General features: G+C 41.6%; 1 protein-coding gene across 16 annotated transcripts in view; it reads left to right on the top strand.

Moving 5' to 3' along the window:
* The window catches only part of DOCK9 (dedicator of cytokinesis 9), a 107155-nt gene that overhangs the window by 31485 nt on the left and 56931 nt on the right, over window positions 1-18739 (top strand). For all 16 annotated transcript variants that reach the window (XM_081198215.1, XM_081198219.1, XM_081198223.1 and 13 more), the window contains exons 2-7: window positions 3056-3172; window positions 13044-13133; window positions 14002-14084; window positions 15281-15350; window positions 16443-16538; window positions 16905-17039. In XM_081198215.1, coding sequence (XP_081054341.1) covers window positions 3056-3172; window positions 13044-13133; window positions 14002-14084; window positions 15281-15350; window positions 16443-16538; window positions 16905-17039 — 591 coding nt within the window. The remainder of the gene's footprint in view (window positions 1-3055; window positions 3173-13043; window positions 13134-14001; window positions 14085-15280; window positions 15351-16442; window positions 16539-16904; window positions 17040-18739) is intronic.

Below are 18739 nucleotides of genomic sequence, written 5' to 3'. Positions count from 1 at the left end.
TCTTTAGGTAGCTTGTTTCCCTTTTGAGATCAACAAAGAACTAGTATTTGTTAATAGCACCAAATGGAACTAATTGACATGAAGGGGTGTGATTGGATCTCAGCTAGAAGAGAGATGCTATCATTGAGCTCTATGTAGTGTCCTTTCCCAGGGGCGGAGGAAGGGGGGGTGCAGTGGGGGCAGTTACCCTGGGTGTCACCACTGAGGGTGGTGACAAAATGCCAGGCGGCACTCGGGGGGCCTGCAGCGAGCCCAAGCCACTCGTCTCTCCTGGGAGACACATGGGGCTTGAGCGTGCCCGGGCTCCGCTCTGCCAAATGGTCCGCCCGCTGCCTCCCCCTCAGCTGTAGGGCAGCAGAGTGGGAGGAGGCAGGTAGACTCCGGAGGCCTCGCAGAGTGTCCTGCCCCGGCTGGCCCTGCTCCATGGGTGGTTGGCCCCACTCCCGGGCGCAGGGCATGCGACCACCCCCAGGCGCCTGATCGGCTTGCTCTGCTGCTGCCCTTTCCATCCTCTGTTTATAAGGCAGGCTAATTATTTAAAACCAGAAACAAATTTAGCAGCAATACTGTTAAATTGAGAAACAATTTCCTTTGAAAAAGATTCTGAATTAAATTTAGATTAGGAGTAAACAAAAATAGCTCACCCACAGATTTTTATTGGCTTTTATTGGCTCAAAAACTCAAGTAAAAGTTAATCTATCTGTGTCCTAATACTAGAATGTTCAAGCCAAATGGCTTCCATTGTGTTTTACTCCTTTGCGCCGTGCTGTTGCTGTTTGAAACACTGAGAGAAAAATGAAGATACTAAGTAAACTTGTGTCTACAATACTCTTTTGGGAAAATGTCTCTGGAGTCCTTCATGGTTCTGTCTTAGAAGCAAGGCAGAAAATTTGCTGCAACTCTTAACTGTACACATTCTAGCATTTAAAATCTGCCACCTGGCTTATGCAGGCAATTAAGAAAATTGATGGTCACTGATTTTAAATGTGTATGTGTTGTATTTTATTGTAAACTGCTTTCATGTTTTTTATGATACAGTGGTATAGAAATATTTAAATAAATAAATAAATAATACACATAAAAGTTATTTATTCCTATATAGCACAATAAAAACATTTCTGGTTTGCTATCATATGCGGTTATTGCTTTCACATACAGTTGTGTGAAATACCTGTCATGGCAATCTGTTTCTAATAGAACCTAGATGGGTAGCTATATCATGTCTGTTAAAGTTTTGATACTTTTCTGCAGTAAGCCTTTCTCAGAGTAGGATCAGTTACCTTTATGTTCTTTTTAATCAGTGTTCCTTGATTAAAGGAATTTATCTTTCACATTCATTGGCAATGGTCAGCTGCTTTAATAAGTCTCATCCTGATTTGTTCATTTGCAGAAATCATTAGATTTTGCTGGTGGTTTCAGCGAAAATATGTCTATATAACTAGAGATGTAATGATTTCGTTATCTAGCTGTTGAGTAACAAGTGGGATATTATGGTCAAGTTGTATTTCAACCAGAAAAACTGTGTGTGTGTGTGTGTGTGTGTGTGCGCGCGCGCACGCCTTGTATTTCTTTCTATTATGTCGCCAAGAGTTTCTACGTTTACTTTTGAAGTTAAGTTTGCCTATTCTTTTGCATGTGGGTGTTCTTATTATTCTTTGAACTAAGTATGCTCCGCTATACAAACAATTAAAGCATACTTTTCTTTTTTGTGATAATGTATTGTGTTCTCTGTAAAAAAACAAAAACTAAAACTTAGTTGCACACTCCCAGTTCTCTAGCCTCTCCTTTGATAGTGTTTCTTTCCAAATATAACATTTTGTTCTTTTGAACTCCATCCAATATGACGTTTTATTTAACAGGAATGTTCCCATGTGGTAGATATTAGAAAATCTGAATTAAATTTGACTAACCTGTGTGCAGATAAGTGTGTCTCCAAAGAAGCCTTTTTCGAAGAAAATCTTAACATATGCTGTATCTTCCTCTGAAAAAAATGATCTTTGATAAAAAGTCTTCTGATTTGCCTTAATTTACTTCATGTATTTGTTAAATATTGGGACTTACGGTAAATTCCCACATAGTGTTGCTGATACAGAGAAAGTTTGCATATTTTCCAGTAAAAGGAGCATTCAGAAGAAAAATACTTTATGGGAATTCAAGCAAAAAAAGTGAACTTAAACCATTCTCGTACTATTTTCTGCAAGCTTCCTTCCATGGTATTTACACAACTAGAGCCTTTCTAGATAGCAATAAAAACCTTATCAAGACATGTAAAGTGTTCTATTGCAGCATAATTAGTATTCACAGTTTCAGCTAGAAGTTTACCTGGATCCATGATCCAAAAGGTTTTTTTTTTTGTTGTTTTTTTGTTCAGAGATTCTTTAAAAATAATCAGTTGCTCACTTGGAGTTGGGCAATAATTGGCATAGTTTCTTTATCTATGTTATGTTGAGTAATTTTGCTTAAATTGTATGTATGTATAATGAATAGATAGTTGGATTAGATAGTGTTATTACAGTTATTTCTAAGCCATTAGAATCAGGTTGCTTAATTGCGGCAAAATATACTAGAGGTGTTTGCCTTGTGTTAAGAAAGGCTGCACAATATTCAGTGATAAGAGTAAAATATCTCATTTGTAAACTAGGAGAATACTTGAGAATAATGCAGCTATTAGATAAAGTGAAGCATCAGCTTAATGACATAATAATGTGCTGATTAAAAGAAATGGATTGCTTTATATAAATAAACCTGCATAATTTGTTAAGCATTTTGAACTTAAGTAAAACTTGACTTGTGTCTCCATTGTGTACAGCCATTTCTCCACACATGTTGGCTATATTGTTTTTTATACAAACACTTTGTTATCTGTAGTTCAGTTCAAACTCTGTTTCTATGGTATTCTAACTTTATTAAGTCTGCAATCCTATACACACTTTAAATGGAGCTTAATGTGTAGAATTGTGCTACAGTAGCCCATGGGTATATATAAATCCACATAAGTATATTTATAAATAAATTTGTGTTATCTAATAACTTAAATATTTCTATTTCTTTTTAGGCAAAACCAAAGCTCATTGAACCAATAGACTATGAAAATGTCATTGTTCAAAAGAAAACTCAAATCCTCAATGATGCCTTGCGTGAGATGCTGCTTTTCCCATATGATGACTTCCAGGTAGCGTCTTTAATTCCAACACTAACAATTTTTTAAAAAGTTATTGTGTATTACCTTGTCAAATGCTATTTCCTTTAAACTTAGATTCAGCCTATAACCTAGAATCATAGAATCATAGAGTTGGAAGAGACCACAAGGGCCATCGAGTCCAACCCCCTGCCAAGCAGGAAACACCATCAGAGCATTCCTGACATATGGTTGTCAAGCCTCTGCTTAAAGACCTCCAAAGAAGGAGACTCCACCACACTCCTTGGCAGCAAATTCCACTGTCGAACAGCTCTTACTGTCAGGAAGTTCTTCCTAATGTTTAGGTGGAATCTTCTTTCTTGTAGTTTGGATCCATTGCTCCGTGTCCGCTTCTCTGGAGCAGCAGAAAACAACCTTTCTCCCTCCTCTATATGACATCCTTTTATATATTTGAACATGGCTATCATATCACCCCTTAACCTCCTCTTCTCCAGGCTAAACATGCCCAGCTCCCTTAGCCGTTCCTCAAAAGGCATCGTTTCCAGGCCTTTGACCATTTTGGTTGCCCTCCTCTGGACATGTTCCAGTTTGTCAGTGTCCTTCTTGAACTGTGGTGCCCAGAACTGGACACAGTACTCCAGGTGAGGTCTGACCAGAGCAGAATACAGTGGCACTATTACTTCCCTTGATCTAGATGCTATACTCCTATTGATGCAGCCCAGAATTGCATTGGCTTTTTTAGCTGCCGCGTCACACTGTTGGCTCATGTCAAGTTTGTGGTCAACCAAGACTCCTAGATCCTTTTCACATGTACTGCTCTCAAGCCAGGTGTCACCCATCTTGTATTTGTGCCTCTCATTTTTTTTGCCCAAGTGCAATACTTTACATTTCTCCCTGTTAAAATTCATCTTGTTTGTTTTTGCCCAGTTCTCTAATCTGTCAAGGTCGTTTTGAAGTGTGATCATGTCCTCTGGGGTGTTAGCCACCCCTCCCAGTTTGGTGTCATCTGCAAATTTGATCAGGATGTCCTTGAGTCCATCATCCGAGTCGTTGGATGATTTTAACTGATTTTACTGGTTACTATTGCTTCCCCTCCCTCTAGGTATATGTGTGTATGTATGTATGTAAGTATGTATGTGTGTATATATATGTATGTATGTGTGTGTGTGTGTATACACACATACACACAGTGTATGTGTATAAAGTGGTGCCTCGCAAGACGAAATTAATTCGTTCGGCAAGTTTTTTCTTCTTGCGAGTTTTTCGTCTTGCGAAGCACGGTTTCCCATAGGAATGCATTGAAAATCAATCAATGCGTTCCTATGGAGACCGTCCGGGGACAGAGGGGAAGCACCGCGGCCTTCCCCTCTGTCCCCGGACCTGTTTTAAAGCAAGGGAAGGGGCAGCGGGGAGAATCGCTTCTCCCCGTTGCCGCCCCTTGGTTCAAAAGGGGTCCGGGGTGCAGGGGCAAGCTTCGTTTTGCGAAGGAAGCCCATAGGGAAATTCGTCTTGCGAAGCAACTCGAAAACGAAAAAACCTTTCGTCTTGCGAGTTTTTCGTCTTGTGAGGCGTTCGTCTTGCGGGGCACCACTGTATATGTGTAATATATATATATATATATATATATATATATATATATATATATATATATGCTTTCGTAGATTTTCACGGGTACAGGAATGTAGGTTTTGGTGTCTTCGGGTGTCTTCCCGTGTAAGAGTTGGGGTGTCTAGGCGACGTTTCGACGAGGTCTCACTCGTCATCTTCAGGCTGGTGCTTTCGGCTTCTTGTTACTGGAACAGAGCAGGATCTCAGTGTTTGAGTTCCTATAAATACTGTTGAGGGGGTGTGGTGTATAGCCTCCAACGTTCTGGGCAGAGAGGAAGTTCCCAGGTTAGTGTGTCTTTTCTTCTTTTGTTCATTAATTACTTGAGGGATATCTTGAGTGATTTCTTGAGTGATATTCTGAGTACCACTTAGGAGGGTCATTAGGTGTGGATTAGTTGCTAAAGCTTTCGTGTCTTGACCTCTTGAGCTTGTGAAGAGTTTTTTCTGAGAAGATGGCTGTACTGCACTTAGTTGTGCTCTGGCTTGGCTTCGTGTATAGGGGCGAGCTGTGGTTTTGTGCCCTGTGCCAGCCAGATCTGTGTAGGGATTGCAGGGGGGTGCAGCATCCGGAGGTGCCACTATGGTTTGGCTACTGGATGGTGTCTGTAATTTATCTGTGGAGAGGGTCTGGGTTTGGGTCTGGTGTGGTTGATTGGAGATGGCGTTCTGTGTGCCTCTGGTTCTGGTGTCGGTTTTTGTGGGGAGGGCTATTTTCCAGATGTCTGGCAGGCGGGACGTATCGTCACGCTTGTTCATGTTGTGAGGGTGTTTCTCTATCTCGATGGCTTCCATGATTATTCTCTTGTGGTGGTGTTCCATGTTAAAGAGCAATTTGGAATCTGAAAAATTAATTTCGTGTCCTGTTTCTTTCATGTGTTGGTAAAGAGAGGAAGTTTTTTCTTCTTTTTTGACGGCATTCTTGTGTTCTGCGATACGTGCATTTATTCGTCTGTTTGTTTGTCCAATGTACGTGGCTGGGCAGACTTTGCAGGGTATTTCATAGACCCCTTGGTTTTCTAACTGGATTTTATCTTTGGGGTTTCTGAGGATATTGGCTATTTTTTGGTTGGTGCAAAAGGCTGTTTTGATATTGTGTTTATGGAGGATTTTGCTAATTTTATCTGTAGTGCCCTTGATATAAGGAAGGAGGGCCATGCCATTGTTTTCTTCTGTGTCTTGGTTTTTGGGGGGTGTTTCTTTTTGGATTAGCTTCGTAACCCTGTTTTGCTGGTATCCGTTGGCGATTAACACATTTGAAAGATTCTGTAACTCAGTTGTCAAGTGGTCTTTGTCAGCCAGGCGTTTGGTTCTGGAGATGAGAGTCTTGGCTACGGAGTTTATTTGTGCAGGGTGGTGGTGTGATTGTGCATGTAAGTAGCGGTTGGTGTGTGTTTTTTTCCGGTAGATAGTGTGTCCTAGGGAGCCATCAGGTTTTTTGTAGATTAGGACGTCAAGGAAGGGAAGTTGGTTGTTGGCTTCTATTTCCATAGTGAATTGTATTTTGGGGTGTAGGCTGTTGAGATGTGTGAGGAAGCTATCTAGTTTTTTCTTCCCGTGTGGCCAAATTACAAAGGTGTCGTCAACATACCTGAGCCAAAGTTTGGGTTTGTGTTCTGACTTGTCTAAAGCATTGGTTTCAAAGTGTTCCATGTACAGATTTGCGATGACCGGTGAGAGGGGTGATCCCATAGGTGCTCCTTCTATCTGTTTGTATCTTTGTCCATTGTGGATGAAGTACGTGTTGGTTAGGCAGTGGTTGGTCAGACCCAAACCCAGACCCTCTCCCTCAAGTAATTAATGAACAAAAGAAGAAAAGACACACTAACCTGGGAACTTCCTCTCTGCCCAGAACGTTGGAGGCTATACACCACACCCCCTCAACAGTATTTATAGGAACTCAAACACTGAGATCCTGCTCTGTTCCAGTAACAAGAAGCCGAAAGCACCAGCCTGAAGATGACGAGTGAGACCTCGTCGAAACGTCGCCTAGACACCCCAACTCTTACACGGGAAGACACCCGAAGACACCAAAACCTACATATATATATATATATATATATATATATATATATATATATATATATATATATACACACACACACACACATACACACACACACACACACACACACACACACACACACACATATCTTTTAGTACTTTTAAATTATAAATATGGTAAATATGATTTACCATTATGAAGAAACAAGGCTATTGTTTCTTCTGTGCTGCTTAGTTGCTTGACTCCAGACTCTGTTCAATGTCTTGGTCCTAATCTTAAAAAACATTTTTTTTTAATTGAGTGACTCCTTGTACATTTGTGTCTGCATGCTCAGATCAACATCTGAGGTTCTGTGTCTTGCTCTGTGTGTCTGATGTGCAGGCAGGTACAGATTCTCAGTCATGGAATCTAGCTGCCCTTAGGGATGCTGATGTAACTCCCATCACTGTGTGGTTTTGCCATATAGTGACATCTTGGCTCTTAAGGCAGGGTCTTTGAGATTGCACAATTTGGCTTTTGGCAAATGGCTGTGTAGCTGATTTCCCCACTGTCTTTTTTGTGTCTTTCATTTTTGTTTGCTTCTGTGGCTTTGGTCATGTTAATTTTTTTGTTATAAAACTCTTATTGATTTGATTGTATTTTGTATCGGTTATTAATTTGATTAACTTTTATCAATTTTGGAGTTCTTTTTTGAAAGAAAAATAGAATACAATTTTTAAATAAAAAAGGAAAAGTAAACTATGAAATTTACTATATTTAATCACCTCAGTGTAGCTATTGGAGTTATTTCCTCCCCAAGACAGAGTTCTTTAATTAAATATATATATAAACAAAAATTCTGCTTCCAGAATAAGGTTAACTTAATTGTGAGCATTTCTACAGTGACTTTTTCCTTTACCTCACCATAAAAAAGGCGGGGAACCTTTTTTAGTCTGATGGCCACATTTCCTTCTCAGCAATTTTCTAGGGGCCACACACACCAGTGGTGCACACAGAAGCAAAAGTATGTGGAGCAAAAAATGAACCCCCCCCCCCTTATATAGTAGGCTGTTCTCTACACAAACTCATGCATCCGTCTCTGTCCCCAGTCAAGGCAAGCAAAATGCATCATCAGAGTTCAAGGACATATTCCAGCCAGTCAAAAACAATCAAGGAGGTTGCAATGCAGGACTAGAGGGCAGAGTCAGAGGTGGTTCGGAAGAGATTGCAGTTTGGGAAGAATCCCAAGGGCCAGATAGAGAGGCTTGGACAACTTCTTTTGTCGCTTGGGCCAGATGTTCCCACCCCGGATATACAGTGGTGCCTCGCAAGACGAAATTAATTCGTTCCGCAAGTCTCTTTGTCTTGCGGTTTTTTCGTCTTGCGATGCACGGTTTCCCATAGGAATGCATTGAAAATCAATTAATGCGTTCCTAGGGAAACCGCCTGTCTGTCCCCTGACCTCTTCTGAAGGCTGGGGGGGGGAGGGCTTTTCTTCCCACCCCCAGCATTTTAAAAAACCCCGGACTTCTCCGCTGTCCGGGGCGATCTTAAAATGCTGGCGGGCGGCATTTTAAAATCGCCCAGGACAGCGGAGGACTTCTCCGCTGTCCGGGGCGATGTAAAAGCCCCTGGGAAGGCAGGCAGGGGGGACAAAGACTTTTGCCCCCCGCCCGCCTTCAGAAGAGGTCCTGGACCTCTTCTGAAGGTGGGCGGGGGGCAAAAGTCTTTGCCCCCCCGCCTGCCTTCAAAAGCTCTCCCGGGAAGGCAGGCAGGGGGGAGCAAAGACTTTCGCCCCCCGCCCGCCTTCAGAAGAGGTCCTGGACCTCTTCTGAAGGGGGGCGGGGGGCGAAAGTCTTTGCCCCCCCCCGCCTGCCTTCAAAAGCCGTCCGGGAAGGCAGGCAGGGGGGAGCAAAGACTTTCGCCCCCCGCCCGCCTGCGCCTCCGCCTCGGATGGAAGCGATTGTGCGTGCATCGGAGGAGGAGAAGCCTTGATCTCGCCGCCGTACCTGCGCTGCTTAGCTCCTGGATGCCCGGACCAAGGAGCAAGGCGCCGCCCCGATCGCCTGCTTTCTTCCACCCCAGCCCCCTGCGGGATCGATGCCTGGAGGATCGCCGCCTCTGCAGGGCTCTCGCCCGGAGGTTTCCTTCCGCGAGCTCCAGGCACCGATCCGCTGACGGCGCCGGTGAAAGGGGCCCGCCCACATCAGGACGGGAGAAAGGGAAAGGCATCGCAGAAAAACGAAAGCCACGCCTTGTCCCTTTCGACCGGTTCAAGTCCCTCTCTCCCTTCGCGGAGGCTGTCAGAGTAAGCGCGGCTTCTCTCTCACCGTCTGGGCTGCGTCTCATTCACAACGGTGAACGATGCAGCAGCTGCTCCCGCGTGCGGGGTGTGGGGGGGGAGAGCTGCACCTCACGGAATTCTGCCTTCCGTGCAACTCTTAAAGGCACAGCGACCCTCTCAGGACCTGATCGAGACGCTGCGCCTGGGGACAGAGCAGAGAGGTGCCCTTTCCCTCTGCATTCAGCACACCGTTGTGAATGAGACGCAGCCCAGATGGTGAGAGAGAAGCCGCGCTTACTCTGACAGCCTCCGCGAAGGGAGAGAGGGACTTGAACCGGTCGAAAGGGACAAGGCGTGGCTTTCGTTTTTCTGCGATGCCTTTCCCTTTCTCCCGTCCTGATGTGGGCGGGCCCCTTTCGCCGGCGCCGTCAGCGGATCGGTGCCTGGAGCTCGCGGAAGGAAACCTCCGGGCGAGAGCCCTGCAGAGGCGGCGATCCTCCAGGCATCGATCCCGCAGGGGGCTGGGGTGGAAGAAAGCAGGCGATCGGGGCACCTTGCTCCTTGGTCCGGGCATCCAGGAGCTAAGCAGCGCAGGTACGGCAGCGAGATCAAGGCTTCTCCTCCTCCGATGCGCGCACGATCGCTTCCAGGACCTCTTCTTTGCCCCCCCCCCGCCTGCCTTCAAAAGCTCTCCCGGGAAGGCAGGCAGGGGGGAGCAAAGACTTTCGCCCCCCGCCCGCCTTCAGAAGAGGTCCTGGACCTCTTCTGAAGGCGGGCGGGGGGCAATGTCTTTGCCCCCCCCCCGCCTGCCTTCAAAAGCCGTCTGGGACAGCGGAGAAACGCGCTGCCTTTCTCCGCTCTCCCGGGAAGGCAGGCAGGGGGGAGCAAAGACTTTCGCCCCCCGCCCGCCTTCAGAAGAGGTCCTGGACCTCTTCTGAAGGCGGGCGGGGGGCGAAAGTCTTTGCTCCCCCCCCCCGCCTGCCTTCAAAAGCCGTCCGCGATAGCGGGAAGCTCTTCCCTTCTATCCCGGACTGCTTTTAAAATGCTGGCGGTGGGGAGCAAAGCCTTTCGGCCCCCGCCGGCCTTCCTGGACCTCTTCTGAAGGCCGGAGGGGGGGAAAGGCTTTGCTCCCCACCACCAGCATTTAAAAGAGGTCCCCGGAGATTTCCCTATGGGCTTTCGTCTTGCGAAGCAAGCCCATAGGGAAATTCGTCTTGCGAAGCGCCTCCAAAACAGAAAACCCTTTCGTCTTGCGGGTTTTCCGTCTTGCGAGGCATTCGTCTTGCGGGGTACCACTGTAGAGTCTTCCATCCACTACTTAAAACCTGGTTGTACAGCTAGCATAAAAAAACAACCAGCGGTGTTAGTTTGTCTCACAAGAAGACTTGGATTTCTTACTGCAGCCATGTGAAAGTATTTTAACTGCTCTGGGATTGACCACTATAACTGGCTGTGGCATGGTGACATTGCTTTAAAAAACACACAGCAAAAACTATTCTGAAGGCTCTCCAGCTATCATGGAAGTAACTCAAATTAGTATGTAACCACAGAGATGGTGCAAAAAATGAACATGTAACATAGCATGGCAGACCTGCTTCATGTGTTTGCTGTATCTTCTTGAGACTTGTAGGATCGATCTACTGGGGTTTTACTATTCATTAAACTCCTTTAAGAAAATGATCACGGTTCTGGCTGTGAGATTTCTCTATTTCTTGTTGAAGCCCCATGTATCCTGATGCAAAGTAAAATGAGTGATTTTTTTGTTGATATTTGCCTTAAATGTTTGATATAAATACTGGATTTAATTCATGGAATGCTGATATTTTTTCTGGATATGAGCATGTTACTTTTTTCTTTTTCTTTTTGGTAAATGGCCTTTGTTTTAAAGAAGGATGCCCTCCTTCTTTAAAGGGTTTGAACTATGTTTATCTCTGTTTGGATAATACTATTTTTAGCAGAACAAAGGAAGAAGTATGCTGAGTATCCATGGAAAGACCAGTATTGAATGCAGGAAGCAGGTGTGACTGCAAACAATAGCAAATGTATATGTGGCTCAAAGAAAGTTAAACATCTTGGGATTTGTTAGCAATCCAGCAAGACTCCAAATAAGCTTAAAACCATCCTAGAGTGTAGGCCATAATCTTGATAAGAATTATTGGGAAGACATCAAAGTTAATACACATAATGTACTTTACAAAACAAATTAAACTACCAGTTCTGCCACAGAGCTGACTTTCTGATGCACAATTTGATTTGTAATACAGTAGTAGCCATACTATGTTATTGTACTCCATATAATATGTAATGTAATACTCCATTGCTAATAGCTACGGAGAGAGTCATAGGACTATTACATCAAAAGAGGCAAATCACTTGGGGATCCTTTGTTTGAGTGAAGTTATGTATATGAAGATTTGTAGATGAGGGATTATTGTGGTGTAGAAGGATAGGAGAGGCATGAGTCTCATAGTTCAGGCATACACTAATAAGAGGAGGGGGAAATAGGACATGCCAGGGGAGGTTTGATTTCGGGGAGGAAAGAATTATTTTGACTAAAAGTAGAGCTGAGACAAAAAGTTCTTTCAGTTTGAATTTGGGATAGGCAAAAGTGGGGGCTGATTTTCCCTTACAAAATATTTTCCCCATAATTTTGGGAGGGAGGGGCCCTCTCAGTAGCAACTACAGCTTTCTCTTTATTTAAATTGCTTTTCTGTCAGCTGTCAGCTTCCAGTGCTATATGTCATAACATAGTCCTGTAACAGTCCACCACATCTTGTGAGGGCAAAGTAAGATTGTTGTTTTTTTCTTTTTCTTTTTAAAGCAAATGAGGAAAGCTCCCTGAAGCTTAAATACAAATTAACCTTCACTCCCAGCAATAGTTCCAAAATATTTCCCCAAATTTGCTGCCCCCAAATGGGGTGATGAATTAGGGGAGGGCATTTTTCATCTGCACTCAGTGAAAGAAAATGAAGGCCATCTCTCTGTTGACCCCAACAGACAAAACATAGGTTTGTGGAATTGAAGAGGAGGAGCTGCTACGAGAGAAGTAAGGAGAAACAGCATCAGCGGTGGGTTCTAGTGAGCTCTTGCTGCTGCCACCACTTCTCTGATGGGAGAGGGCTTCAGTAGGGATGAGCAGTGGCAGTAGCGGTAGTGGCTGGGTGAGGCAAAACACTTTTTCATTTTGCCTCAGGCAGCAAATCAGGATGAGCCGCCCTTGAGGTTCCTTGTATCTGTGGTCAGTTAAACTTCCAGGCAGTCTACACTCTTGTGAAAATTAGTCTTCAGCTTTGTTAACTCATACACAGCCTTAACAACTGAAGAATAAAGATGCTTAAAAAGTTGAATCTGAGATAAGAGAGGTAGGAAAAAACTGGGACAATTTCTTTTAGCTTTTTTCGTATTTCAAAAACAGGATTGTGAACACTAAGGGCCCTGTCTCAGAATGATATGTATGATGGCTAAACTAACAAAATCCAGGCTACAGTAAAAACGTATTAGTTATAAAGTGTGGTGTAGTGGTTGGACTAGGACTTGGGAGACCATGGTTCAAATCTCCCCTTGGCGTTGAAGCTCACTAGGTGACCTTGGACCAGTTGTGCCTCTCAGCCTAACCTACCTTACAGCATTTTTGTGGGTATTAAATTAGGAGGGGAGTGTATACCACCATGACCTCCTTGGAGAAAAAGGTGGGATAGAAATGTAATTTATAATAATACTGTAATGAAAATTTATTTCCATCGTGTGTATTTTAGTATTTTACATATAGTTCCAAAAAAAAAAATGAATTAACAAATTGATGAAGAACAAACCTTTCCTTGTGAGCTATTTGATTTTAGAAATCATTTTAGTTAAATTTTATATTCATTTCGGCCTCAGTCCTTGCCATATTTATTTGGGAGTAAGCCGCATGGAACTCAGCGGTGCTTGGTCTTAGACCTTGATAGAATTGCATTGGAGGATGTAATTAGCACTTATAAATACAAGTGAAAACTATTTGCAATTAATTATACTTTGATCTCTCACTAAAGACAGCAGTACTGAAACGACAGCATCGATATGTATGCTCTACAATTCCTGATAATGCAGAGAAAGAAGCTCAGAGTTTATTTGTTAAAGAGGTAATGCTTCTAGTGTATTTGCTATTTGATTCCCATGCTTTGTATTTTTAATTTTATGTTGTAGCAAGTAGAACATGCAGCAAAATGTTGTTACATAGTTATCAACCCTAAAAGGAATGGTCCTGTTCAGGGCTCCTGCTAGCTGGAATAGAAGACATGTAGTTCTGTTGATGCCTCTTGGAGTTTTAAGAAGAATTTTAAAAAGCTCTCACTTTTTAGTGTGTTCTGTGAAGTGGTAAAGACATTCTGACCGTCCTGCCTTAAATCACCCATTCTAGTCTGTTCATACATGTGTTATTTTCACAGTTGTGAATGTTTTTACAAGTTGAGAATTGTATGGTTTATCTAGCTGTATTATTTCACTATAGGACTTTCAAGGACAGCTACTAAATTAACTTTTATGAAAAATTAGTTGCTAGCATAGCCTTGGTTCTTATAATGAGCTTGACCAACATGCAAGATAAGCTAGTGTTGAAGCGAAAATAAATGAGAATTGTTATGTTAGCAGAGCATGGGTGGAGTAAAAATGTACTTCCTCTGATCGAGGGTTGAAAAGGCTTTACTGCAATTTTAGCCAGATTTGCAGCAGAACAAGCTAGTTGTATATTCAGACGGATATTCAGTAATATTAATTGTGATAAATTTTATACAGTATATGGGGCATTTTTATTTTTATACTTTTTCTTACTACAGTATCCTTATTTAATGGGGAGAAATGCTTTTTCACTAATAACAAATCTCATCAAAAAATTTAACTGACAGTTTTAAAAGCAACAATTTAAATAAAAAGAAACTCGCACTGCTAAGAAAATCACACTGTTCTATAAAGGATCTCACTTAAAGTTATATGTTTTGTCCTTATTTGCAGTGCATTAAAACATATAACTCGGACTGGCATGTTGTCAATTATAAATATGAAGATTACTCAGGAGAGTTTCGACAGCTTCCAAAGTGAGTAGGGTTTTCTAGGATTATAAAACCTTTGTACTTGCAATAAGATTTTTGTAAACTTTGGATAACTAATCTGAGGCTGTGTGGGTGATTTGGTGAGTGACAATTCCTTATCTTTGTGCTGCTTATGTAATGTTTGAAATAGTTTTGCTTCTCCTCCTTGCCCCCTTTGGATATTCAAGAGGTCCTTCAATGAACACAGAGTAGCACTGTAGTAGTAGGCTGTATCCGTGTGCTTCCTTATATGCTCACAATGTCCCAAACATACTTTGTTAGGCACTTCTGCCTATGACTGGGAACCCTGTTTCTTCAAGATTTTACATCACAGGGAGATTTATAGGCCTGCTGAAAGAAAAAGCCTGCATGCCCTAAACATGTTTGGTACGTCTTCTTTGGAACTACTGAAAGGGGCTTGAGATCCCCGAGTTCCAGATGTAGATACAACCTACATATTTCATTGGAAACATTGCAGGACATAGGAGTCATTGGGCTCTTATGCTACTTCGTTGTACCACCATATGTTGTATCTGAAGTTGCTATGGGTGGGAATGCTATAAGGAATGTCAACTTTAAATGTCTTCGTTTCATTTTTACCTTTACAGTGCACCTCTGAAAATAGCAACTTGTTACTTGGGAGGTACTACAAAATGGGAATGATTGGAGAGGCAAACATTTTTTAGAAGACAACAAATTCTCCTTTGAGAGGACATATTTGTTGCCAACTCCATTTTATTAAAGAGCATAGAATGTGCCAAATAATGCAAAACCCCAGTAAACATGGAAAGGGGTGAATGTGATCTGTGTGTTAGTACTGGCAGAATATATAGCGAGTATGCCCCAAACACATTGTCTTTTCTGCCATAATTAGGATCATTGCAGCTTGAAGAAAAGTTCCTTTTAATGGTTTCTTGGCAAATAGGAACTTTGTTTTTTATATTTTTTGAAGAGAAATAGAATACCATTTTCTAATAAGATACAATTGTGCTGAACCTGAAAGGCTAACACCATGCACAGTGTCTCACCTGCCACTGCCCCCACAAAAAGCCCCACTACTTTTACTTCCATTTAGGCGAACTAATAATATATGTTCTTTCAAGTATACATCTCTATTTTACTGTGCATATATGCATTGACCATTCATTACTCTAGTGATCCTGAACTGATTATTGTGGGATGTGGTATTCTTTTTTTCTTAGCAAAGGGACCAAATTAGATAAACTTCCAGTTCATGTTTACGAAGTTGATGAAGAAGCAGATAAGGATGAGGTAAGCATATGACTTCTGTTTTCAACTTGTCAGTTTAAACTCTTGTAATAATTATTCAGATATTCTAGCATAGTAGAATGTCAGATGGTTATCAGAGATGTGTAAAATATCCATCTAAACACAGTTTTTGGTTTGTGGTGCATATCTGATCCCAGAGTTGGCAGCTTAATAATCCTAGCACTATTGTCAGCTCCTGCTGACTTCACTTTAACTCTGGTGGAAATTCTCTCAGGCCATGTCTCTCTAACTCAAAACTAGAGAAAGTGTCATTAAATCTCAGTAGTTAAATGTGAAACAAACAAAATTTTAAATAATAATCTAATATGGCCGTTGGCACAACTTATCAGCATTAAGTAGTTTTTGCTTGATTCAAAAGACATTTGAAAACATGACCTGTGTGCAACTTTGATCGGGAAATGACCTGACCTACAGGAACCAGAAAGTCACTTTCTGTTATAAAATTATTGTGTAATTAGTTAGGGCATTGTCTTCTTGATTTAACAGATGGCGTGATATGAGGTACTTTCAAAGTTTGTAAACTAATTCTTTATTCTCATATCCTGCCTTATTCCCTCAAGGAAACATATGTTAAAGCCGATGCAGTCTTGATCTACCACAGTAACATCAAACTGTTGACTACAATTGGCAGACAAGTTAATAGGGCCCTCAAAGATGTAGAAATGTGAATTGAATTTAAGGTTGGAAAAATGAGAAAAGGAAAGAAACTGAAATGGACTTACTTATCGATCTCTAGTACAGTTGTGCCTTGCATCCTGAATGCCTTGTGAGTTGAACATTTTGGCTCCCGAACGCTGCAAACCCGGAAGTGAGTGTTCCGGTTTGCGAAGGTTCTTTGGAACCCGAACCCTCCGCGGCTTCCGATTGGCGGCAGGGGCATCCTGCAGCCAATTGGAAGCCATGCCTTGGTTTCCGAATGTTTTGGAAGTCAACCAGACTTCCAGAACAGATTCCATTTGACTTCCGAGGTACCACTGTATATATAGAACCAGCAGCTCATGATAAAGGACCCAAATATGTATCACTGTCTTATTGTAGCCTTTTCTTTTTTTAAAAAAACAAAACAAATCCCAGGATGCAGCCTCTCTAGGATCTCAGAAGGGAGGAATTACAAAACAAGGATGGCTATACAAAGGCAACATGAACAGTGCTATCAGTGTTACTATGCGGGTAGGTTTTATCTCTTTTGCTAGACTTTCAGTGCACACAGTTGCACATTGTCAATATTATTGATTTCAACAGCACTTCAGCATGTGTAGTGCATTGTAGCGTTGGGGTTGAAATCCAAAGAACTCCCTACTAAAGATCTGTGAAATTTCATTTTCACTTTCTCCTCTGACAACCACTCTTCACAATGCTACAGGATGTTTCTGAAGCTGCTTTTAGGCCAGGCAATATGACCGTTCCTGTTTGGGGGCTTGCAAGCCCTTGCATGTTCCTAATAGGGTCTTTGGATCATGGTGTATGGAAATTGAGTGCTTTTGTGTGTGTTTTGTTAGTTTCATATTTTTAATGTGACTACTTTTTCATAACTAGTCATTCAAAAGAAGATTTTTTCATCTTCTCCAACTTGGTGATGGATCATATAACCTAAATTTCTACAAAGATGAGAAAATATCAAAAGAACCAAAAGGGTCAATATTTTTGGATTCCTGCATGGGAGTGGTCCAGGTAAGTAGAGAATTCTACTGTTTAATATGTTTAAGTATTGTACAAACTTAAATCTATATGTTCCTTTTGTCTCTCTTTAGTACTTTTGGAGTGGATAAATAGGTTTAGGTGGCAGTCATAAATATAGTAGGATGTTTACCTCGTTAAACACAGTCTTACTTTTGAGTATACACGATTGCTCCCTCAGTGCATATTGAATAATAGGGATGATTTAGATAAACATAGTGTTTCTGTGCTTTTAGTGAGCAAATAGTCTAAAATAATGTGTGCATTTTTTATGTTTAAAAAATCAGTAATATAGCACAGTTCATATCAAGATTTTCAAAGAGTGCTCTGTTTTTATATAAAACAATCAAGAAATATTGCCACTAAATGTTATGTTGGTTGCTGCTGCCAACTGATTATTTGTGATTATCTGCTGACTTAAGTTTTATGTCTCTGGAGTTAAGAATAGAAAAATAAATAAATCACAGAATGGAATTTAAGATTGCATGAAGATCTAATAGAAGCACAAACAGTGCTGCAATATGACTGTAAAATGTTTTGCATAACTTCTTGTGTGGGATTTCAGTTGTAGGAGCTTCATCACATTCATAGCTGTACTCCCAAATGTTTTCACTTGACCTTTCCGATATTAACTTCTTTTTATAAAAAAAACCCCAACCCTTTGAAGCAAAACATAACGTAAACTCCAAGTCTAAATCTTGCCAGTAACAAATGCCAAAAATGGGCTGTTTGCATCTGTGTTCTGCTCAAAGAACACTATGGACTTGTTCTGATGGAAAAAACTTAGAAACAATTGGGTTCTTGGATCTCTCCTAGTGATTATTGCATTTCAGTCATAATGGCAATCATACATTCTTACAAATTGCTTTGCAGCAATAAACATCTTTTGCTTATATTTTGTAGTATTCTAGTTTACAGATTTTGTAGACCTGCATCAGAATGTGTGAAATCGATATTTATTTATGTATGCATGCATGCATGCATTCATTCGTTTATTTATAAATGGTCCTATGTGTGAAATTTTATCTTAGGGTTAAAAGAAAATAGTCGTAAGTATTCCTCCCCATATGATAAAGTTGGTTACTAGTTCCAATTCTTTATCTGTGTGAAAGTTTGAAACCTAGCTCAATCACAAAACTTTAAAAACAGCTGACATTTACACCTTTGAATCCCAAAGAGTAGTTGTGGCTCTCTAGGTGTTGGTTGACTACATCTCCCAACATTCCTAATGGCTGGTCCTGCTGGCGGGGGTTGGTGCACCTGAAGGGCACCATGATGGCTACATAAATTTCAATGTCTGGGGACTTGCTTCTTTGGGATCCACAATAATTTTCTCCACTCCAGACAGTTGCTAGGTCCCTTCACTGCTTACATAGTTGATTCATAGTCCATTGCTTTAGAGCCCTCTTCTGACCTACATCTTTTTGGCACTCTAGATTCTCCTATTTCCTGTATTTCAAGTCCCTTCTCCACAGTACAATATGGGCTACAGCAACACATTTGGGAAATGTTGCCAATGGCCCACAATTCATTAAATCTACTCTTAATCATGGTGTCCACAGTGCAGTAATTTTTATTGAGCTGTAAGGACTATAAAAGTTAAGATTTTCAAATGAAGCCTGTCACTTGCTTGAAGAAAATAGCTGCTTCCCCTCTTCTTTTCTTCCCCATTCCCTTCCAAAATGTTCAGAGGC

Source organism: Podarcis bocagei, assembly GCF_964188305.1.
Source record: "Podarcis bocagei genome assembly, chromosome: 6".
Taxonomy (NCBI): Eukaryota; Metazoa; Chordata; class Lepidosauria; order Squamata; family Lacertidae; genus Podarcis; species Podarcis bocagei.
Note: the sequence above shows the minus strand (reverse complement) of the source record. Positions and strands in the feature narration are given on the sequence as shown.